This window comes from Myotis myotis, unplaced genomic scaffold, assembly GCF_014108235.1.
Source record: "Myotis myotis isolate mMyoMyo1 unplaced genomic scaffold, mMyoMyo1.p scaffold_m19_p_14, whole genome shotgun sequence".
NCBI lineage: Eukaryota > Metazoa > Chordata > Mammalia > Chiroptera > Vespertilionidae > Myotis > Myotis myotis.
In genome coordinates, this window is record NW_023416318.1 from 45,750,067 (window position 1) to 45,775,193 (window position 25,127).

The 25,127-nt window shown below is 37.8% G+C and overlaps 1 protein-coding gene across 12 annotated transcripts in view; it reads left to right on the forward strand.

Annotated features, from left to right (window-relative positions):
* The window catches only part of ATAD2B (ATPase family AAA domain containing 2B), a 127,156-nt gene that overhangs the window by 14,892 nt on the left and 87,137 nt on the right, over positions 1-25,127 (forward strand). For 7 of the 12 annotated variants that reach the window (XR_004971922.1, XM_036335225.1, XM_036335228.1 and 4 more), the window contains exons 2-8: positions 3,163-3,314; positions 12,314-12,363; positions 12,719-12,872; positions 14,265-14,367; positions 15,201-15,309; positions 18,313-18,429; positions 21,038-21,113. Coding sequence is in view for 11 of the 12 variants with exons in the window: in XM_036335225.1 (XP_036191118.1) it covers positions 3,163-3,314; positions 12,314-12,363; positions 12,719-12,872; positions 14,265-14,367; positions 15,201-15,309; positions 18,313-18,429; positions 21,038-21,113 (761 nt within the window). In the remaining variant the exon portion in view is untranslated. Of the gene's footprint in view, positions 1-735; positions 817-3,162; positions 3,322-12,313; positions 12,364-12,718; positions 12,873-14,264; positions 14,368-15,200; positions 15,310-18,312; positions 18,430-21,037; positions 21,114-25,127 lie in introns of all 12 variants that reach the window. The other 5 variants (XM_036335231.1, XM_036335230.1, XM_036335233.1 and 2 more) reach the window with 4 other exon arrangements.

Here is a 25,127-nt window from a genome sequence, read left to right on the forward strand (position 1 = left end):
ATAAATATGCCTTAACTTAGAGCAGATGACATTGCTTCCTCACCCAGTGCTTGTTGAACATGTTATAGCACTGCTTTTCAAATCCTAATGTGCATAAGAATCATCTGGGGATCTTGCCAAAATTGGTTTCTGATTGGAGTGGAGCACATTTGGAGTGACAGAGGTAGTCTATTGAGGATAGTTTGGAAGTAGCTAACCAGTTTTTCTTGGGAACTTAAACTGATAAGTTGTGATGCATGTTACACAACTAACATGTTTATTATTCTTAAATAGTCACTCTGATGTTTGAATTTTTAATTGTTTTTCTCTTTGTGCCTTTTAGTATGTGTGTGGTCTTGTGGCTTTAAAAATGTCTCATTGTAAATGTATTAAATCACAAAATTAGAAATTGGTTTTTCTGTGAAAAAATTTTTAGTAAGTGAATTCATTCTATTATTGGCTGTCATTGGGTACCTTTAAATAAACATTGTATTCCTTATGTTTGTTTGCTAGTGGCTGTATTTTTACTAATTATTTGAGTAATATAGTTGTCTTGCTTTGGGATAATATGATATAAAAGCCTGCATTTATGAAATGGATAGTTTTTATATATATTTTAAAGAGAAACTTTTAGCATAAAAGGAGACCAAACTCAAATATCTTTAATGGTACCATATTGAAAATGATCATATGTTCCTTTGAAATACTGATCTAAAATGTCAAGTGATAAAGTATATGATCTAAATTTCTCCAAAGGAAAGATCCATCCCTCCACTCTCTTTTCCGTCCGCCTAGTATCCAAGGAATTGCTTGGTGAAGAGGAGAGCTGCTGTGCAGGTAGTGACTTTCCTGTAGTTTGAAGATATGCAGCTGGGGAGGCAGTAATGGAAATATGGTAGATGGAGCTTTCAAATTAATTGAAAGGGAACATAACAAATAAATACATGGCCCGGCCCAATTTTTGCACATCACCCCATTCACCAGGAAGTTGTTGGTTAGATTCCTGGTCAGGGCACGAGCCTGGGTTTTGGACTTGATCCCCAGTAGGGGCATGCAGGAGGCAGCTGATCGATCTTTCTTTCTCATCCATGTTTCTCTCTCTCTCTCCCTCTCCCTCCTCTCTTTGAAATCAATAAAAACATATTAAAAATAAATGAATAAGTAAATAAATGTGTTCAAGATGTTGGAAATGAGGTTTCTCTCTGAGAAGGGCTTAGAAACAGAAAAGGGAAAGTCTAGAAACTTAAGGTGTGGAATTAGAATTAGAAGCATTAGTGTACACACATTTGTTATTATTTATGCACAGATAAAGAAATAGGTATAGATGAGTGTGTATGTGTGTGTGTGTACATTTTTTTTCGTATATTTTTTAGCGCTCTCTGCTAAGAGGACTCAATAGCATTGAAACCCCCAGTAACAGTGAGTGCACCTATTGCCCAGATGTTGGTTTCTAGGTACCATCCTTGATTGAAAGGAACCAGGGCTCCTTGCAGAAATAGCTAATTCTGGGGTCAGGGAGGGAAAGTACAAGATTAGAGGTTTCTTTTGTGCCAGAAATAAGGAAATATTCAAAATGATGGGGACATGTCAAAAGGATACAGGAATCACTTTTAAAGGGCTCCAAATGGCCAAAACTTTTATAAATTGAGTAACAAAATAAATAGAATAATGGGTTATAACTCCTAGAACAATATAGAATCCATAGTGCCTATTGATATAAATACATGAGTAAATGAATTGGGCAAAGTGGGGTTGGGAAAGCTTTTTTTTTTAATATATATACTTTATTGATTTTTTACAGAGAGGAAAGGAGAAGGATAGAGAGTTAGAAACATTGACGAGAGAGAAACATTGATCAGCTGCCTCCTGCACACCCCCCACTGGGGATGTGCCCGCAACCATGGTACATGCCCTTGACCGGAACCGAACCTGGGACCCCTCAGCCCACAGGCTGACGCTCTATCCACTAAGCCAAACTGGCCAAGGCTGGGGAAAGCTCTTTAAAGTAGAATGCCAACTAAAAAATTGTAGAAGGAATGATGGGATTAGATAATCATTGTCATACTGGTATTGAAGAAAGGCAAAAATAGTCAATGAATGCTGAGGCTGGTGGGTGGTGGTTTGATGAAAAACAGGATATTGCTGAATTATCAGAATAATTCCACATAATTTAATGAAATACAAAGGGAAAAATAAGACTTTTCAGTGGAGAAACCTGGTGGACAACAACTTGACCAAATAATCAAGGTGATAATGATGGGTAGATGTAGTATACACAATATAATTTCTGTATATTCTTTCCAAGAATATATGGCCTGAATCTGGTTATGAGGAACATCAAATAGACCCAGAATGAAATTCATCCTTGGGAATGAAAGGCTTTGTACTCTTTACACTCAAGGTCATAAAAGATGGGGAGAGACTAAAGAACTGTTTTATATTGAAGGAGACAGAGATCTGATAACTAAATATAATATGTGTTCCTGGATAGGATCCTGAACCAGAAGGGAAAGAGAGACATGTTGGGACATTTGATAAAATTTCATGTGTCTGGATTCACTCTGTGTTATGTCATTGTTAATTTCCTGATTAGGTAGATTGTATGATGCTAATGTAACAATGTGTCCTTGTTTTGGGAAGTACATGATGGAGTACTTAGGAGAAGAATGAGGAATCCTATATAATAAAGATGTAATATGCAAATGATCGTTACGCTGACTGACTGTATAACGACTGGATCACGGATCAGCAGGAGGGTGGGGCAGTGAGCTACAAGTGGGCAGGCGGTGGAGAGCTACAGGAGGGGGCAGGGCAGCAAACTATGAGGAGGAGGTGGGGGGAGGAGGGCGAGGGAGCTACAGGAGGGCGGAGAGCTACTGGAAGGTGGCAGTGAGCACTGGTGAGCTACTGGCGTATGGATTTGTGCGCAGGGCTACTAGTCATATCATAAAATGATGATATACACACATCTTTTCTGTAGGCTTGAAACTGCTTTCAAATATAAACAACACTGAACTTATTCTTCTAATTTTTGTTTCTGTAGTTACAGATTATTACATTATGTTACACTTGTAGAGTGATTCATTCAGTAAATATTTATTGGTTGAATACTGTACTTTATGCAATTTAACAATTCTGTGTGTTTTAATAGGAATAATAAATGCATTTTTCACTGTCTTTCAGAAATCTGAGGTTGATGGTAGTTTAAGTGATAGCCACGTGTCTCCTCCAGCCAAACGCACTTTGAAACAACCTGATTCTGTTTGCAAAGACAAATCAAAATCACGAAGTACTAGTCAACGAGAGGAATGGAATATATCAACTGGACAGTCCAGGTGAGAAGTGAGAACTCATTGATTATTTTTTCATGAATGATTTGATGTGATTTAGAGTTGATGTTAATGCTAATTTTCATAAATTGTAAAGCTGCTAGTATCTAAAAATACTTAAAAATTGTATTGAATTTACCTTATAATTTCTGTATATAATTTCTTTCTAAATATGCCATAAGATATATTTGTTTTGTAGTATGTAATAGAAACTTATTACTAAAACAGTTGGATTTTGATAGGTCTTAAATATGCATATATATGTACAGTCCTGAAAAAAATTTAAATATGTTTTTATTGAGTTTAGAGAGAAAGGCAGGGGGGGGGGGAGAGAGATTGAGAGAGAGAGAGAGAGAGAGAAACATTGATCAGCTGCCTCCTGCATATCCCCTATTGGGGATTGAGCCCACAACTTGGGTATGTGCCCTGACCGGAATCGAACTGGCAACTTCCTAGTGCATGGGACAGCGCTCAACCAACTGAATCACACCAGCTGGGCTAGTCCTGAAAATTTAAGTAAGAACATATGGTTAGAATTATTTTTTTATTTGAAAATAGGTAAAATGTCTTCTTTCTAAAATTATTAAATACTAGAGGCCTGGTAGGGTCCCTCAGCCTGGCCTGCGGGGTTGGGCTGAAACCAGCCTGAGGCACAGATTTGTCCAGGGTGTGTCTGGCCTGTCTCACCTAGTCCTGATGGGCTGGAACCCAGCAGCAAGATAACCTACGTCAGAGCGTCTGCCCCCTGGTGGTCAGTGCGCATCATAGCAACTGGTTGAACGGTTGAACGAATGGTTGGACACTTAGCATATTAGGCTTTTATTATATAGGATAGGATTCCACTTGAATTGATATACCAAAATATAATAACATCTAAATAAATGTTTAAAGAAATCTTTTCATTTATCTCCATCCTTTCAACTTAAATTGCTTGTGTCTGATTTAATATGTAGCAGGAAAGCTTAGTTTTACTTATCAAAGTAAATGGTAATAATTTAATGTAGCTAGGATAAACACACACACAGATGATTTAAACTTTGAACTCAGAATTTTGGCTTCTCTTTTCTCCAGTGTCTTTGATAGAGAAGTGCTGATATGCCGATGGCAGATAAAAATAAAAGGGAAATTCTTTGGTTTCATTTATCCTTGAAATAGTTAAAAATATTTTGATTCTCTCTCTCTCTCTCTCTCTCTCTCTCTCTCTCTCTCTTTCTCTCTCTCTATACACACACACATATATTTATATATATATACACACACACTAGAGGCCTGGTGCATGAAATTCGTGTATGGGTAGAACCCCTAGGCCTGGCTGGCGATCAGGGCCGATCTGTGGGGTGACTGGTGGGGCGATTGAGGGGCCCCCGCTGGCACCTGCCTTGGCTGGCCTGGGGCCTGTGGGCTGGGGGCAGCTCCTGTGTTGAATGTCTGCCCCCTGGTGGTCAGTGCACATCATAGTGACCGGTCGTTCTACCGGTGATTCTGCCATTCGGTCGGTTTGCATATTAGGCTTTTATTATATAGAATTCTTTTTTTTTAAATTGAATTTTTGAGAGGGAGAAACATCGATTTGTTGTTCCACTTATTTATGCATTCATTGGTTGTTTTTTGTATGTGCCCTGACTAAGGGTTGAACCCACAACCTTGGCATTTTGTGATGATGTTCTAACCAATTGACCTACCTGGCCAGGGCCTATATGTATTTTCTTTAATGAAAAATATTTTTGGGGTTACATAAACTTTGATAGGCACTGCACATTTACAAAGAATGTTACCTATTTTAGTATGGTCTAAAATTCTGTTTTCCATTATAATTGATAATTCAATATCATATTAGTTTCAGGTGTACAGCAGAGTGGAATTAAAAATTTTTTATTTTGCATTGTCTGAGAACTAAGTAGAAAAATTCAGGAATTATAGTCTGTTGATTCTCCCCCTCCCCCTTTTTCTCATACTCATTCATATGTGAGATGAAACAGATCCAGATCACTATAATGATATTTCTCAAGATGAGTACTTCCCTTTAATTACACTTCTAGATTTGATCTCTCTGTTATATTCTGTCTCTTGCATTTATTTAGTAAGTGAATTAGGCTTCTTTTTCTAGATAAATGTTGCTAAAAGATGTTCTTTTAGTGTTGAAGTTTGACCTTTAATTGTAAGATAATTTTAACAGTTTGATTTAAGTCTGAGGATGTAATACACTAGATTTCCCACATCTTATCCATTCAGAAGGCTTTTATGTAAATTGACATCTTTCATATAAAAAGACGTCAAAAATTTTTGGGGGGATAGTTTTGATTACATTTTGGTACATTAAAGTAAGATACTCCTTTTAAAAAAATACTAAACACATTTTGAATAAAAAGCTTACATAATGAATGGTAATAAAATTTACTATTTCTGTTTTGGCAGAAGAATAATGTTTAGCATTTCACATTTTAAAAAGTTTTCGGAGTTAAACTTTCATCTAGGAATGTAAGTGCTACACTGTTACAGTCTTTTGGTTTTGTATGACTTGAAAAGAAAATGCCATGTGACTTACTAGATTTAACAGAATTGAATTTTAAGCAACACTTTTAGCTAAATATATTTTATATTTTGAGATAGCATAAATACAAATATCAGTATTTATTTAAAGGTTTCTGGTTGTTTTTATGTCATGAACCGAAGAATCCTGATTCTTTATTTTGTAATCTAAGTTCTTATGAGCATTAAGGGTAAATTATGGAATTTCTTTCATAAAAATAATTCCTTAGAAATACATTTCTTTTTGAGAAAAATTGAATATAGATAAAACTTAGTATTAGCTATGAAAAATAATGAATCTTTTTTTTAAAATTGTTTTAATTGATTTCAGAGAGGAAGGGAGAGGTAGAAAGAGATAGACACATCAATGATGAGAAAGAATCATTGATCAGCTTCCTCCTGCATGCCCCACACTGGGGATCGAGCCTGCAACCCGGGCATGTGCCCTTGACTGGAATCAAACTTGGGACCCTTCAATCCTCAGGTCACTGCTCTATCTACTGAGCCAAACTAGCTAGGGTGAAAAATAATGAGTCCTTTGGACTTTCTAAAGACCAAAATTCTTTAAAGAAATTACTGTTGATTGGTAAAATGATTTCTTTTTAGAGACTAGTAATTGATGGAGAGGTAAAAGTGAAACTAGAATTTCAAAGTCTTCATAAAAGATTTGAAATTGATTGAGTTTTCTTTTGGGGAGAAATCTGGGCATATATATTTGGAGGTCCAAGTTCATCAATGTAATTATAATGATTGATCATTTTTTGTAAATTGATGATTTTGTTTGATCAGAAAGTATTTAGCATATGTTCTTTATCTTATATGTAGAAACTCACACATATACATGCTAACCTAGATAGATGTTGGCACTTACAAATATTTTTTATTTTTATTTATTTTTTATTTTTTTTTAAATATATTTTTATTGATTAAGATATTACATATGTGTCCTTGTCCCCACGTTACCCTCTACCCCCCCCCCCGCTCATGCCCTCCCCCCCCCTCCCCCCCCCGTTGTCCGTGTCCATTGGTTAGGCCTATATGCCTGCATGTAAGTCCTTTGGTTGATCTTTCCCCCTTACCCCCACCCTCCCCTACCCTCCCTCCAAAGCCCGACAGTCCAATCAATGCCTCTCCGTCTCTGGATCAGTCCTTGTTCATCAGTTTATGTTGTTCATTATATTCCCCAAATGAGTGAGATCATGTGGTATTTATCCGCTCTCCAGTTCCATCCATGCTGTGGCAAATGGTAAGAGTTCCTGTTTCTTCTTCCTCTTCTTAAAGAATACCTTTCAGCATTTCATATAATGCTGGTTTGGTGGTGATGAACTCCTTTAGCTTTTTCTTATCCGTGAAGCTCTTTCTCTGACCTTCTATTCTGAATGATAGCTTTGCTGGATAAAGTAATCTTGGTTGCAGGTTCATGCTATTCATCACTTTGAATATTTCTTGCCACTCTCTTCTGGCCTGCATGGTTTCTGTTGAGAAATCAGCTGACAGTCGTATGGGTACTCCCTTGTAGGTAACTGACTGTCTTTCTCTTGCTGCTTTTAAGATTCTCTCTTTGTCTTTTGCTCTTGGCATTTTAATTATAATGTGTCTTGGTGTGGTCCTCTTTGGATTCCTTTTGTTTGGGGTTCTCTGCGCTTCCTGGACTTGTAAGTCTATTTCTTTCACCAGGTGGGGGAAGTTTTCTGTCATTATTTCTTCAAATAGGTTTTCAATATCTTGCCCTCTCTCTTCTTCTGGCACCCCTATAATTCTGATGTTGGTACGCTTGAAGTTGTCCCAGAGGCTCCTTACACTATCTTCATATTTTTGGAATCTCTTTTCTTTTTCTTTTTCAGTTGGGTATTTTTTGTTTCTTTGTATTTCAAATCTTTGACTTGATTTTTGGGATCCTCTTGTCTGCTGTTGGATCTCCATAAATTATTCTTTATTTCAGTCAGTGTATGCTTAATTTCTAGTTGGTCCTTTTTCATGTCCTTCATGGTCTCACTATACTTATTGAGGGACTCATTAAATTTATCGGCGGTTTCCATAAAATTCTTGAAAAACCTTATAAACGTGGCCTTGAACTCTATATCCAGTCGTTTGCTTTCCTCCATTTCTGCCATTTGTGACCTGTTTCTTTGTCTCCGCATTTTGGCTGCTTCCCTGTGTTGATAGAGTGGCTTTGTGTGCTAGGTGTCCTGTAGGGCCCAGTGGCTCAGCCTCCCCAGTTACCTGAGGTGGACACCCTTGGTGCACCCCCTCGTGGGCTTTGTGCACAGTCTTGTTGTAGCTATGCCTTGGTTGTTGTAGGATCACTGGGAGGAATTGACCTCCAGGGCAGTTGGCAGCGAGAATCAGCTGTGTCTGCAGTGGGAGAACTTCTGTGCTGGAGACACCCTTCTGGGGCAAGACTTGCTTCAGTGGGGCTTTGGTGCTCACTGAGACTGCACCCTGAGTGTGTCCCTTATGGATCTGAGGAGTTGTGATCTGGATGGTTCCCCTCTGACCACTGGGTACAGTGGCTCTTAGATCTAAGGAGGTGCTAATTTAGCCTCTGCCTGAGGTTACACAGCAGGAACTATGAAGAGAACTGCAGATTCCCCTTCCTTTTTTTTGGAGTTTGGAAGTGCCCTGATGATGCTCAGCTGTGTAGCAATGCAAGCTGCTGTGGGGCCTTGGGCCTTCTCTTGGAAGCTCTGGGTCTATCTGGCCCTGCTGCAGTTAGGTAATTACAGGTTGCAAATGGCCGGGGCATTCATATGCAAAAGCCTCTGCCGAAGCCTGGGTGGGGCGGGGGCTCAAGGAATCAAAGGGCGGAGCAAGCAGCTATGGCGGAGCCTCAGCCCTGCCCTAAGAATTTGCGAGTCCCAGTGTCCCGGCAATGGCTGCAAGCACCTCTGAGGGAAAGCCGCTCTCAAGCTCGCCCGCTGCCAGACAGTCTAGTATCTCCCCGTATGAGCCCTGGGTCCCCAGAGACTTCCCGGAACTGGATTTCAGAGCCCTCGGGAGCTTGTATCTCCCTCCGGATTCAAAAAGACAGCCACGTCCTCAGGTGCCAGACCCTTTCCGCGCGCACGAGCCTCCGTACCTCTGCACTCCTCCTCCGCAGCTCCTCCCGCTCGCAGTGTGCTTTTCTTTCCTTCTAGTTGTAGAATTTACACTCAGCCAGCCCTCCTGTAGTTCTGGATGATGTCCACCTTGTGTTTTTGATGCATTTATCGATTGTTGTGGGAAGCAGCAATTTCCCGGTGTTTATCTATGCCGCCATCTTAGTTTCTCCATATTTTTTATTTTTATTTTTTTCAAATATTTTGAGTAGAGTACCATTTTACTGACTCTTGTCAGCTGACATTTAGCCAGTAGACATTTATTTAACTTGGAGACCTGGTGTGTTGTAGGCAGCTTGGGGAAAGTGGCATGCATTTGATGTTTCTGGAATAATAAAAGGGCATACTCTAAGATACAAAATTAAATCTTTTTTTTTTTTTTTTAAATATATTTTATTGATTTTTTACAGAGAGGAAGGGGGAGAGAGAGTTAGAAACATCGATAGGAGGGAAACATCGATCAGCCGCCTCCTGCACATCTCCCAATGGGGATGTGCCCGCAACCCAGGCACATGCCCCCGACCGGAATCGAACCCGGGACCCCCCAGTCCGCAGGCCAACGCTCCATCCACCGAGCCAAACCGGTCTCGGCCAAAATTAAATCTTTGTTAAGACAAACTGTAAACTTAAATGGATTATACATGAAAAACTTGTTTTGTCATCAGATGAGAGAATGAGATTAAGTGAAATATAACCAGCTATGTTAGACTGCTGAGGCAAATTGGAATTGAAGGGTGATAGTGATTAAGGTTTTCCAAAATGAGACATTTACTGAATTGAGGTTTAAAACCCTCTAAATCATTAAATGCCTTGGGTTCATATGGGAAAGGGAGAATAAGAAATGCTTTTTAAATCTGGTAGTTGCTACAGATAATTAAAGGTTTAAAAAAATCTAATATAAAAAAACACAACAATAAAAAAACTCTAATATAATGATCATCTAATATAAAGTGATACTGTCTCCATTTAAAAAATTTAGGAAACAGAGATATAGGGAAATATTCCCCATCATATTCTCCTTTTTAAAAATAAACAAAGGAGACTTTATAATTATAAAGGGTTTCTTGGAGGATTCATTTAAGTAGTGAACCTGGTTACATTTTAAGTAATCAAATTTTTTCCTCCAAAATATGTTTTTATTGATTTGAGAGAGAGAAAAAGAAAGGGAGAGGGAGGGAGGCAGAGAGAGAGAGAGAGAGAGAGAGAGAGAGAGAGAGAGAGAGAGAATATGAGAGAGAGAAACATTGATGTGAGAGAGAAACATCAACCAGTTGTTTCCCCTATATATCCTGACAGGGGATCAAATCTGCAACCTGGGTATGTGTCTTGACCTTGAATCGAACCTTTTGGTGAATGGAACGACACTCAATCAACTGAGCCACACTCTGGGGCCAGGGCTTAAGTAATTCACTTTTGGGAACATTGATTCAAGAGACTTTTTAGACACATAATATTGTATAGTCAGGCCAACCCTTAAAATCTCAGTATTCTCTCTTTATAGACAGAGTATTTGATTTTATCTCCTTTAAAAAGAAATAAATTTCTCTCTTTTATAAGAGAAATGATAATGGTAAAATGATGACATTAATATGTAATTGTAAGATAATTAGATTGAAGAACTAGTGTTCCCTTCCCCCCATAAAACATCTCTCATTAGCAAAGAAGTAAAAGCCAACTAAGTATTGTTTCTTCAGAGGGACAAAAAACTTACTGTGCTTTTACCCCCAAGTGGCGTTGCTATTGTTCAGAAAATTTTTAGATTTCTTTTATAGAAATATATTTTAGGGTTAACGTCTTATTCTTTTAATTCAAGTGTGTATAATTTTAACCATTTAGTTTTTTAAAATATATTTTTATTGATTTCAGACAGGAAGGAAGAGGGAGAGAGAGATAGAAACATCAATGATGAGAGAGAATCATTGATTGGCTGCCTCCTGCACACCCCCAACTGGGGCTCAAGCCTGCAACCAAGGCACGTGCCCTTGACTGGGAATTGAACCCAGGACCCTTCATTCTGCAGGCCAACGCTCTATCCACTGAGCCAAACCAGCTAGGGATAACCATTTAGTTTGGCATGCAACTAAAATTCATTTGGAGCCAAGATTTGTGAATAAATTGATCAGACTGAGGTAATGTTATGTTGGGTTCAAAGCCAAAGTATATTTATGAATAAAATAGATTTTTAAATTTGGTTTTAAGTGGATTTTGAGATTGATTGTAGAGAATTCTACATGTGTAATCTAAAGAATGTCCTGTTAATACATCAGTTTCATTACTTTATACTCAAATTCATATGCCAGGAGAATTGTGTACTTGGTATACAAAGGTGCTAAAAATGAAATACTTTCCAAGAGATAGTATATTAGAAAAAGATAGTTTTGTTGTTTTCTGGGGGAAAGGAGGGCTGGAGTTTCTGTTTTTGTTTTCTCCACAGTGTGAAGACAGATAGTAGTTTGAGTTTTTGTTCATATATTTTAATCATCCTAGCTGTGACCTTTATTAGGCAGGGATATTTACAATTAACAATGATAACACTTAACATTTATGATTTAACACAAAGAGCTACGGAGTAACTAAAAACATTAGAATATTTTAGTTAAAAAATTGTGCAGACCACACAAATAGTAGAAGATAGTTATAAATATTAACTATTTTCTAAATGTCCTCCCATTGTTTTTTTTCTTTGAAAATGATTATTGTTGGGTTAAAAAAAATACTCCGATAACTTTATACTGACAGCTCTTTTATTCTGTAACAATTTAGTTTTTGAGCTTTCTAATTATAGTTAGGTGTATGGTGACTGTTTCCTTAAGTCTTTATGTTTTGATGACCATGTAAGTATCTAACATTTTTCTTCCTCCACCCAAGAGAGAGAATTATACAATGACTGTTTTGAGAAAGTAGTTGAGTTTTTATTTTCAGTTTAGAATGTATAATAAAATATTTGAATAAATTATTATATGGTATTGGTGTTCAGTACTTTTTTTTCTTACAAATTACTGTTTGAATAAATTTGTTATTGTTTCAATTTTATTTTGTCAACCAAATCAATAGTAAATGTCTGTGACAATTGCTACTAATGGCCTCAGTTAATTTATGGCATATGTTAGGCTTAAGCCTTTTATTTGGATTTAATTTACAGAGTTAAAGAGATAATAAGTTCTATTATTAAAGCTGTTCTTGAAGTAATGAAATGACTCAGTATATTTTATTATTGGTATATTATCAATTTTAGAGTAAAAAAAGTCTTTACTCTTAAATAAAGTAATACTATAGTACTGACATTTTAAAGATTAAAATGATTCCACCAGTATTGCATTTCTTGCTCCTTTAAGTGAATATTGATATGTTTACATATTAAATATAATTGTGTTTTAGGTTAACTTCTCAGCCTGGTGCTACATTACCAAACGGACATAGTAGTTTATGTGAGTATTCTATTATGAAACTGGTTAGTATTGAAATTCTTTTAATGTTGTTAGAATTAAAGTATTTAATGTGGGTAAACAGAGTGATTTACTAGTATGCTCAGCAAATGACTGGATTTCAGTCACAATAAATACATATGTAATTGTTAAGTGTTGAAAAATCCATACAAGGGAAATAATTTAAATTATTAAGACAGATTGTAAACATTTATAGAAATGTTAGATTATTGGATATTAAAGCCATTTAAGAGGTTATATTAAACCTCTTGTTGTCTTTTAAAAGTAATGTTTTGATTTTTTTCCCTCTCTTTTTATACTCTGTACTTTGAAATGGGAATTATCTCTCTTTTTGTAGCCCTTCGAAGCCATCCCCTTCGAGGGGAAAAGAAGGGAGATGGAGACCTTTCTTGTATGAATGGTGACATGGAAGTCAGAAAAAGTTGTCGTTCCAGGAAAAACAGATTTGAAAGCGTGAACCAGAGTTTGTTATTTGACCAACTAGTAAATAGGTATGAATGCTTATGTAGTAAGCAGTTTCATTTAATTATTTGATTTTAAAAAATAATTTTTAAAATTGAATTCAGAGATAAAGGGAGAGAGAAAGAGAGAGAGAAACATCAGTGATGAGAATCATTAATCGGCTGCCTCCTGCATGCCTCCCACTGGGGATGGAGCCTGCAATCTGGGCATATACCCTGACTGGGAATTGAACTTGTGACCTCCTGGTTCATAGGTCAACACTCAACCACTGAGCCATACTGGCTGGGCTAATTATTTGATTTTTAAGACAGTTATGCTTTTAAAAACAACTTAGGCACTGACTTAGTAATAAATACAATTATTTTATAACAATTTGAATTAACAGTGGTTAGCAGTGATTGTCAGTTTCTAGTTAGTTTACTAGATTTAATACAGTTTATGTAATAGTGAAAAATTTTCTCATTGTTAATTAAGCTTTTGTGCATAGTGAGATACTATAAAAATAATTTTATTCTGTCTTTACTATAGTCATTTAATATTTTCTCATTTAACATTTGTAGCTTTGACAATTTTCAAACAACATTAAGCTCCATTATTAATATATAATTTTGCTTAGTTAAGATTTTGAATTGATGATCTTTTTGAGACTGGGTATGTGGGATGTAGCTAGTGAACAAGCCTAGCTGATTGCTCAGCATCGACATCCAATGAAACGTGATTCTTCTCAGGTAATAGATTATCATACTTAATTCTTGCAAATACCTGGAGAAGGGAGGTCAGTATAATCCCTTATATTCTGGAAATTATATTCTGTAGTGGTAATGTCAAATTTGAGTATTAGTTATTATTTTTACTTTTTTCTATTATTTTTTATACTTTTCTATTACAGTTTACATTCAATATTATTTGTATTAGTTTCAGATGTACCTTTGTTAGATACTTAGACCAGTGTCTGGAAACATAGTGTTTGAAAGGTGAAATTTTCTAATGTCAGCATGTATTTTGTGGATGTCAGTATTCTCTAATTTATAGAAAGACCTGTTCTGTTACCTTATTGGCTTTAAACTTTTTACAAATTCTATTCTGTATAAATCATAACATCATCTTCAAATAAAAAGATTAAATTAGTTACTTTTTTCAGTGCCTGGGATCTGGTAGTCAGTTTTTTTAGTGGCATTGTGGATTTGAATATTTTGGAGCCTTATAAACAAAAGTCTTCTATTTCGTAAGTTTTACTTAAATAAATATATTAAGGTAGAAGGTCTTTTGGTTCTGATGGACCCCAATTCAAAGAGGGATGTTATATACAGTTACATATCAGAGATGATTTAGTTATGCTTTGGTGAAGATCTCTTTTATGTGGATGACACAGTGTGTGGTTCCACAATTGTCTAAACCCTAGTTTTATTATGTGATTATAGTACTGCTGAAGCTGTACTGCAAGAAATGGACAACATTAACATTAGACGGAATCGTCGATCAGGAGAAGTGGAACGACTTCGAATGTGGACAGATACAGAATTTGTGAGTATACTTAAACAACCTTTGCAATTTTTAATTTCTACTGAGGAATAAAAAGGGAGAGTCAACAGCATTTAGACTTTCTTGGATTAATAGAATTGTTCCTTCTTCATTTTTACCTTGCGACTTTTTTGCTTTCTTGGTTCTTTTATTCCATTCCCTACTTGCCACAATTCCCCTAAAAATTCTCTCTCTACTTTTTCCAGAATAGTCATCTGAAAATACAGTTCTGATTTTGTAACTTTTCTGATGTGAACCTTTAATTTTTTTTTTATTGTGTACTGAATTAATTAAAAATATTTTGGCTTTCATAATCTGTTTTCGACTTTTATCTTCTCAACACTATTGCCCAAATACAAACAAATCATTCTTGTTCATCTGTCTTTTACTTCTCTTAATACTTCTGGTTAGGGACTGATGTAATCCTTTCTTGTTTCAAGGTTCATTTCAAATGTTGCCTCGCTTCCCTGCCCTTATCAAGAAGACATTGTCTCTTTGAATTCTACTTAGTACCTTTCTTTATGGTGTTTAACTTTGTTTACTTTCTTTTATAGTTACCTGTGATTTGTTTCATCCTACTAGTCTGTAATTTGCTTGCAGGAGACAGTATTCCATGGCATTATAGTTTACAATTTTCAAATATTTTATAAGCTTTGTTTGTTTATTCTCTTGTCCCTTATATTTATTGAATTCAGGGAGCTCCGTTTTCATGAATCCGTGCCTTGTAAATAGGCGCTCAGTGAATTTTATTGAGTAGGCATGTCCCATTGGGTTATACTATTTATTGCCAGGAATAAATTCCATGTTAATATTTGACAGATTTCTTTTTTTAAAAGGAAAACATGGATATGTATTCAAGAGTGAAAAGGCGAAGAAAGTCACTGAGAAGAAATAGTTATGGGATACAAAATCATCATGAAGTCTCTACTGAAGGTGAAGAAGAAGGTTTGTAAAACACTTTATGAAATAATATACTAGAAAGTTTAGGTGGAAGAAAAGAAAAATATATACAAGTAACATATGTGTAATATTGCCAAGTAGGTGATTTTTGGCTGCAGAGGTCTATATCTTGTATAATTTGAAATAATGTTTATTCCACTGGCATTCTGAGTTTTTATTTTCTGCATTGGAAAAGTGCCGTTACTGTACTTTTTACATTGTTGTAATATATCTTATTAGTAGCTATTGATAGTCCTTAATGACCTAATTTGGCATTTGCCATGAGCTGATTTGCTTGTTAGGTCAGGCCTCTTTTGTATTTAGGTACTTTCCAATCAGAAGCCTCTATCGAGAATCACCTTCTGTCCATAGTCTCTAAATCTCTGATTACTGTATTTGGGTCCCAAATTTAGTTATGGACTGAGGAGTATACTACTGTTCTTTTCTGAGGCATGTCTAGGTTCTGAACTGAAGAACCCCAAATTTGTAGGGCTGGAGCTGGAACATGATGAAAGTACGTTTGCCCCAAGGATTATAAATTAATGACTGGTACATCTAGAGGAATTAATTCTGTAGGAGTTAATCTTCTTTATTGAAATGGATTTTCAGATGATTTGGTGTATTGTAAATGCCGGGTACTTGTATTTTACTAGGCAATTTTACTCGTTCTCACTGTTCGTATAGCTTAGAGAAGAACAGGTTTATTGCTCTTATTCTGTAATTAATATATTGTTAGCAAGTTATGAAGAACTGATATTTCTAATGAAGGTACTTTATTGAACAAATATTGTTCACGGTGGGGGTGGGGGAGGGTCCCTCAGCTTGACCTGCACCCTTTGCAATCTGGGAGCACTCTCCAATCCAGGAGCCCTGATGGCTTAGGCCCACTCCCCGTGGTTCTCTGCTCTCTGCGGGGCCTGGCCATTCTGCGCCCGCTGCCCATAGGCCCTCCACGGCCAGGGCGGAATGCTTGCCTCGTTGCCGCAGTGATGAAGCAAGCATTCCACCAGGCCTCTAATGCTGCCCACTCTCAGTGGCTGTCCCCCCAGGACTGGGGGACTCCGGTGGGGCTGGGGGACTGGGTGTCTCCATGTTGTGGCTATGGGTGCGGCTAGCTTTGTGACGGAGTGATGGTTAATTTGCATATTACCCTTTTATTAGATAGGATTTTTGCCTTTTTATTAACTGAACATCTTTGTGGAGTTTCCAAAGTAGATTGGACACATACAGCATTTCCTCCCATAGTAAATAGTATTATTGTGCAGGCATTTTTTCAAAAAAATATTTTTGAAGGTTTAGGAAACATAATTGGGCATAAATAATTAATAGTATTATTTAGATAAGTAATATTTTACTTGCTGATTTTCTCTATACCCTAATAATAAAAAATTTAAAAACTTAGAATAAGCTTTCAGATGTTACAAGTAAACTGTAAAGTCCTTTGCATTTTTAGTCTCCTATTTCACTCTGCATCACTGGCAATTTAATTTTCCTGTGCCTTTATATGACTGCATTGTATTGACAGTTCTTGTGGTTAAAAACTTAATCCTAAAGTATATTGTACTTAAGGACAATAAGCCTATAAATTTTCATTAGATTTTTATTTTAAACTGTAAATAGATGTCACATCATAGCTATAGCCAAACAGTTTTTTTAAACCACTGTAAAAAAATAAACTTTTTATATTTATGTATTATAATTTAGTTTCTTACATTTATAGCTAGGTGAATTATCATAAAACAATCACTAATATCAAGAAATAACCTATAGTATTATCAATACCCTGGAAGCCTGTTTCATGCTCCCTCCCAATTTCTACCTGCATTTTCTTACCAAATATAATTAATCCATGCTTACCTGTTGTCAACAGGCCTAACAAACTAATATACTGCCAACAAAAATTGCTTTTGCTGTAACATTAGTAATTATCTTGTAAACATATTTTTTAAACTACCAAGTGGTATTTGAATACTAACCTAACCTAATCCAGAGGTTGATTGGACATTGAATAAAGTTTGCTGTAGTAAAATGCTTAATCATGAGCAAACCAAGAGATCAAATATGATCATATTGATTTATTTAGCACATAACTATATTGATTATTTATTTGTAGGAAAGGCATTTTACATCTATCTAGGTTGATTTTTTTGTTGTTGTCATTAATCCTCACCCGAGGATATTCTTCCATTGATTTTTAGGGAGAGTGGAAGTGAGAAGGAAAAACAGAGAGAAACACCGATGTGAGAGAAACACATTGATTGGTTGCCTCCTGCATGAGCCCTGACCAGGGTCCGGCTGGGGAGGAGTCTGCAACTGAGGTATGTGCCCTTGACTGGAATTGAGCCTTTGGTCCGCAGGTGGTTGTTCTAGCCCCTGAGCCAAACCTGCTAGGGCTAGGATGATTTTTAATTATATTGATTTATGCTATATGATATAGAATTGATATTTTTAAATGTCACCTTTACAGAGTAAAAGATAAAATGTAGCCCCTGCCAGGCTGGTGTGGCTCAGTGGTTGAGCATTGACCTGTGAACCAGGAGGTTACGGTTTGATTCTGGGTCAGGGCGCATGTCTGGTTGCAAGCTCGATCCCCCAGTGTGGGGTGTGCAGGAGGCAGCTGATCCATGATTCTCTCACATCATTGATGTTTCTACCTCTCTCTCCCTCTCCTCTCCTCTCTAAAATCAATAAACATATATTTTAAACAAATGTAACCCCTAGCTGGTGCGGCTCAGCTGTTTGAACGTCCCTGGCTTACCGGCTCGATTCCCAGTCAGAGCACATGCCCAGGTTTCAGGCTTGATCCCCAATTGGGGTGTGTGCAGAAGGCAGCCAATCAATATTTCTCTCTCACACTGATGTTTCTTTTTCTCTCCTCTTCCTCCCTCTCTCTAAAAATCAGCAGAAATATTTAAAAATAAAATTAATAAAATATAAATATTCAGTTCTAGAGTGGACCAATCCTATGGATTAAAACTGTTTTTTTTTCTTTTGTGTGTGTGAAACTAGAATCTCAAGAGGAGGATGGAGATATAGAAGTTGAGGAGGCAGAAGGAGAAGAAAATGATAGACCATATAATTTGAGACAAAGAAAAACAGTGGATCGATATCAAGCACCTCCAATAGGTAGGAGACACTAAATAACTTCTTTGTTTTTGTCATTGGTAGCTCATTCTGCTTCATCTCTTTAAAAAATTAGTGTTGCTGAATTTAAAAGAATGAAAACTCTTGTAGGTTCCAGATATCTTTTCCTATATGTGCTTCTGTTTATAATACAATGGAAAGAAAATTTAAGTATGTAGTTGCAATATAGAATTACATAGAGCAGGTACATTTTATTTAAAGAACCTTAAACTTAATAATAAATACTGCTTTGTTTTTGTGTTACTTTATAGTTTATTGAGCACTTTCAATTACAGCAGTTCTTTAGGGCAAGTATTTCTATGTTCCCAGTAGTTGAGTAACTTAGTCACAAAAGTGGTGCATGGCTGCAGCTTGGCCAGTAACATAGGGATTTATTTTTAATTTTTATTTTTTTTGAAAAGAAAAAATGTTTAAATCTAATGGACATGTAGTATATTCTACAGATACTATCTTATTGACTTTTTCCAGCTCTTGGGAAATTCTGACACTATTGATTCCCTTTGAAGTTTTAAAAATTGAGATATAATTCACATATCATGAAATTCACCATTTTTGCTGGCTTTTAATATGTACACTTCATTGGTTTTTCATATATTCACTAGAGTGTGCAGTCATCAGCTCTATATAATTTTAGAACATTTTATTACTTCACACTCCTCCCTCCCCAGTCATCACCATTATCTAATTCCAGAACATTTTATTACTTCCACACCCGGCCCCTCTCTCCTCACCCAGCCCTTGGCAACTACTAATGTACCTTCTTGTCTCTATAGATTTGCTTTTATATTTAACTTCTTTCACTTAGCATAATGCTTTCAAGGAAGAACCTAGATCTTTTTACTCAAAATCTTTATTTTCTAAAACAATGATTGATTCTCTGAAAGGGGTCTATCAGAGTTATCTATTAGAAGCTTGCCCAAGTATGAGGTTTCTTATCTACCACAGTTAAGAGTCACTGTCACAGATAGTCCTGTTAATAATGGGAGAGGTGTGTTGGGATAGAAAAAAGACTGTGAGCCATTTGTCTAGATTTAAAAAAAATACTTATTGAGGTATAACTAAATTACAGTCCATTGCCATTACACATATTTATGCAGCTATCACAGTTAAGACAATGAATATGGTTTTTTTTTAAAAAATATATTTTATTGATTTTCCACAGAGAGGAAGGGAGAGGGATAGAGACTTAGAAACATCGATGAGAGAGAAACATCGATCAGCTGCCTCCTGCATATCCCCTACTGGGGACGTGCCCGCACATGCCCTTGACCGGAATCGAACCTGGGACCTTTCAGTCCACAGGCCGATGCTCTATCCACTGAGCCAAACCGGTTTCAGCGAATATGTTTTTTAACTCCCAAAATTTCATCCTGCCTGTTTATAATCTACTCCTAACCTCCTTGTGCCTCCCTGCTTCCAATCCTCAGGTAGCCACTGATCTGATCTGCTTTCACTATGGATTAGTTTATATTTTATTATATACAGAACATAGCACATATGCTTTTTTTGTCTTCTTTCATTCAGCATAATTATTGTAAGACTCATCCATGTTATTGAACATAACAATAGTGTGCTTTTTATTGCCGAGTAGCATTCCATTGAATGAATATATCACACTTTTTTTAAAAAAATATATATTTTATTGATTTTTTACAGAGAGGAAGGGAAAGAGATAGAGAGTTAGAAACATCGATGAGAGAGAAACATCGATCAGCTGCCTCCTGCACATCTCCTACTGGGGATGTGCCCGCAACCCAGGTACATGCCCTTGACCGGAATCGAACCTGGGACCTTTCAGTCCACAGACCGACGCTCTATCCACTGAGCCAAACCGGTTTCAGTGAATATATCACACTTTTATTTATCTGTTCATTTGTTTTATGGACATTGGGATTGTTGACATTCTAGTGTTGGCTATTATAAATGAAGTTGTTATGAACATTCATGTGCAAATTATTGTTTAAACAAATGCTTTAATTTTTCTTATAATCATTCTTTTTTATGGCTGGCATGTCTAGGTTTTATAGTTAGGATTTGCCAATGTTATCTCTGGTGAAGTGTCTGTTCAAATCTCTTATGCATTTTTTCAGTTGAGTTGTTTATTTTCTTATTTTTTTTTTTTAATATATTTTATTGATTTTTTACAGAGAGGAAGGGAGAGAGATAGATAGTTAGAAACATCGATGAGAGAGAAACACCGATCAGCTGCCTCCTGCACACCTCCTATTGGGGATGTGCCCGCAACCCAGGTACATGCCCTTGACCGGAATCGAACCTGGGACCCTTCAGTCCTCAAGCCGACGCTCTGTCCACTGAGCCAAACCGGCTTCGGCTTATTTTCTTATTAAGTTTTGAGAGTTCCTCATGCGTTCTGGATATCAGTCCTTTATCAGATATGTGATTTGCACATATTTTCTCAGTTTATAACTTGTTTTTTTATTGTCTTCATAGTGTCTTTCAAAGAGCAGAATTTTGTGATTTTTAAGAACTCCAATTTATCAATTTAATAGAAGTTTTTTTTTACTCCTTTAATTTATCAACTTATGATTTTATTATTAGTTATTTCTATGTTATCCTGTTTTTTTTAAAGTACCAGCTCATCAAAAAAAGAGGGAAAACACGCTGTTTGATATTCACCGATCTCCAGCAAGAAGAAGCCATATCAGGTATGTTTTGTTGGTTTTTGAAAGGGAGAAATATTTACATCTGTCATTTATTATCTCCTTTAAATCATACATAACATAATGGCCTATAATTACAGTATAGGTATTGATAGTGTAAATCAGCAGTTCTCAACCTGTGGGTTGCAACCCCTTTGGGGGTCGAATGACCCTTTCACAGGGGTCGCCTAAGACCATCGGAAAACACATATATAATTACATGTTGTTTTTGTCATTTATCACTATGCTTTAATTATGTTCAATTTATAACAATGAAAATACATCCTGCATATCCAATTTACGTTATGATTCATAACAGTAGCAAAATTACAGTTATGAAGTAGCAACAAAAATAATTTTATGGTTGGGGGTCACCACAGCGTGAGGAACTATATTAAAAGGTCACGGCATTAGGAAGGTTGAGAACCACTGGTGTAAATGATAATGCCATTGAGGGACTAAATAGTATTTTTCTTTCTTTTTCCATTTTATTTCTCTATTATAGTTGATATTTGATATATTTTATATTAGTTTTAGGTGTACAGCATAGTTATATATAAATTATAAGTGAGCCCCTTCCCCCATCCCGATAACTCAGGTACCCATTTGGCATCATACATAGTTATTACAATACTAGTGGCGCAGTGCACGGATTCATGCACATTGAAAGGAAATTAATTAGAAGGTGGCCAGCAGGGCGTGACTGGGCAAGACAGGCTGGACATACCCTGGAGCCAACCTCCCGCTGCCCCTCTCCAGCCAGCCGCACCTGGGGCGGTGGTGGCTTGAAGAGCAGTGGTGGCTCAAAGGGCATCTATGGAGTGAGTAGGGTCCCTCTGGCAGGTGGAGTCCCTCATCCTGGCCTGCGGGGATCGGGCTGAAACCAGCTCTCTGACATCCCCTGAGGGGTCCCGAAGTGTGAGAGGGCACTCTGCAAAGTTACTGTTGTACAAGGTGTGGAATGCAAATGCAAGTGTGCAGTAAACCAGATTCGGGGCCGACAGTGCCCCAGCTACAACATAACCCACAGTCGCAGGTGGAATCACGCGGCCCTGTGAGTAATTGGCCTCCCTCCTCTCTGGTTCTGGGGTGGGTCACCTGAGAACTGCACCTGCAAAGTCACCGCAGTTTGGCAGCTCCTTGTTGAGCGTTTGCCCCCTGGTGGTCAGTGTGTGTCATACCTGTGGCCTGTCGCTTAGCCTTTTATATATATACTAGAGGCCCGGTGCACAAAAATTTGTGCACTCGGGAGGGGGGGGTTCCCATAGCCCGGCCTGTGCCCTCTCGCAGTCTGGGACCCCTCAGGGGATGACCACCTGCTGGCTTAGGCCTGCTCCCCGGGGGATTGGGCCTAAGATGGCAATCAGAAATCCCTCTGGCAGCCTGGCAGCCCTCAGGGGATGTCCACTTGCTAGCGGGGAGCAGGCCTAAACTGCAGTCGGACATCCTTAGCGCTGCTGAGGAGGCAGGAGAGGCTCCCACCACCACCGCTGTACTGGCAGCCATCAGCCTGGCTTGTGGCTGAGCAGAGCTCCTCCCATGTGAGAGTGCCCTGACCACCAGAGGGCAGCTCCTGCAGTGAGCGTCTGCCCCCTGGTGGTCAGTGTGTGTCACAGTGACCAGTCTTTCCCAGTCTTTCTGCTGTTAGGGTCAGTTTGCATATTACCCTTTTACTATATAGGATAGAGGCCTGGTGTACGGGTGGGGGCCGGCTGGTTTGCCCTGAAGGGTGTCCCGGATCAGGATAAGGGTCCTGCTTGGGTGCCTGGCCAGCCTGGATGAGGGGATGATGGCTGTTTGCAGCTAGTCACACCCCCTTCAGGGTGGGGGTCCCCACTGGGGTGCCTGGCCAGTCTGGGTGAGGGGCTGTGGGCCGTTTTCAGGCTGGCGGGTGACTGAAGCTCCCAGCCTCTCCTTTTTTTCTTTTTTTTATTCTGGGATTTATTTACCTTCTATGGCTGTCACTGGAACTGAGAGCCGGCTTTAGCTCTGAGGCTCAGCTCCAGCTCTGAGACCTCGGCTGCTCAAAGCAGGTGTCTGGGTTTGTTTGGCTTCTATAATTGAAACACTGTTGCAACTCCAGCTCTGAGGCCCGGCTGGCTGAAAGCAGGTTTCTGGGGTTTGTTTAGCTTCTATAATTGCAACATTGTTTCTTAGAGTGCAACTCAGAGGCCGGTAGGGGCAGGTGGGGAACCTTGGCTTCCTCCATCACTGGAGCAAGCAAGCCTCCTGTTCGCTTCAGCTGCCTGGCCATCTTGGTTGGCAGTTAATTTGCATATCTCGCTGATTAGCAATGGGAAGGGTAGCAAAGTTACGGTTAATTACCATGTTTCTCTATTATTAGATGGATTATTGACTGTATTCCCAATGCTGTACTTAACATCCCTATTACTATTTTATAACTACGAATTTATACTTCTTCTTTTTAGTCCTTATCTGAGGACATTTTTCCCCATTGATTTTAGAAAGAGTGGAAGGGTAGGAGGAAAGAGGATAGAGAGAGAAACATCAGTTGGTTGCCTCCTACATGTGCCCCAACTAGGTTTGGGGTTGAACCTACAACGCAGATATGTGCCTGTGTCAGGGAATCGAACCTCATGACCCTCCAGTGCTCTAACTGTTGAGCAGTGCTGGCTAGGGCCAATTTGTATTTTTTAGTCTCTTCACCTTTTATTTTTAATTTTTAAAAATTGATTTCAGAGAGTAAGGGAGAGGGAGGGAGAGAAACATCAATGATGAGAGAGAATCATTGGCTGCCTCCTGCATGCCCACCACTGGGGATCAAGCCCGCAACCCAGGCATGTGCCCTGTGATTTGAATTGTGATCTCTTGATTCACAGTTCAGTGCTCAACCACTGAGCCATGTTGGCTGGGCTTAATCCTTTCACCTTTCATTCAGTTCCCCAACTCCCTTCTCTTCTGGCAACCATTAGTTTGTTCTCTACATCTATAAGTCTATTTCTGTTTTGTTGTTTATTTTGTTTTTTAAATTCCACATATAGCCTTAGCCGGTTCTGCTTGGTGGATAGAGCGTTTGCTCAGTGGATAGAATGTCAGCCTGCAAACTGAAAGGTCCCGGGTTCGATTCTGGTCAAGGGCACATGCCTGGGTTGTGGGCTTGATCCCCAGTGGGGGACTTGGAGGAGGTAGCCGATACATGATTCTCTCTCATCATGGATGTTTCTATCTCTCTCTCCCTCTTCCTTCCCTTCTGAAATCAATAAAAATATATTTAAAAACAGAACGAGAATAGAAAGGATTATTTTAAAAAAATTCCTCATATAAGTGAAATCATATGATGTTTGTCTTTCTTAGTCTGACTTATTTTACTTAGCATAATACTTTCTGAGGTCCATCCATGTTGTTGCCAATAGTCAGATTTCATTCTTTTTTATGGCTGAGTAATATTCCACTGTACACATGTTTTTTTATACAGTTGTCTATGGGCACTTGGGCTGCTTCCATATCTCGCTATTGTAAATAACATTGCAGTGAATTTAGGGGGGCATATATCTTTTTGAACTAGTGTTCTGGGTTTCTTAAGATATATACCCAGACATGGAATTGCTGGATCATAAGACAGTTTCATTTTAAATTTTTAAGGAACTCCCATACAGTTATCTATAGTGCTGCACCAATTTGCATTCCCACCAACAGTACACAAGGGTTTCCTTCCTCCACACCCTCGACAACACTTGTGTGCTGATTTATTGATAATATCCATTTGACAGGTATAAAGTGATATTTCATTGTGGTTTTGATTTGCATTTATCTGATGAGTGGTGATGTTGAGCATTTTTTCATATGTCTGTTGGCCATATGTAAATAACACATTTCTTTCTTTATTTTCTAATAGTTATTATCCTACATGTGACTTATCTTCCTGATTCAGTTTGTCTGGAATAGTTAAGTTTAACAATTACATTTTCTAAAGCTACATAGCTCTCTGGTCTCTTAGTAGAGTTGAATCTAAGTGACATACATTGCTTTCATTCAAAGCATCATTGATTCAATTAGTTT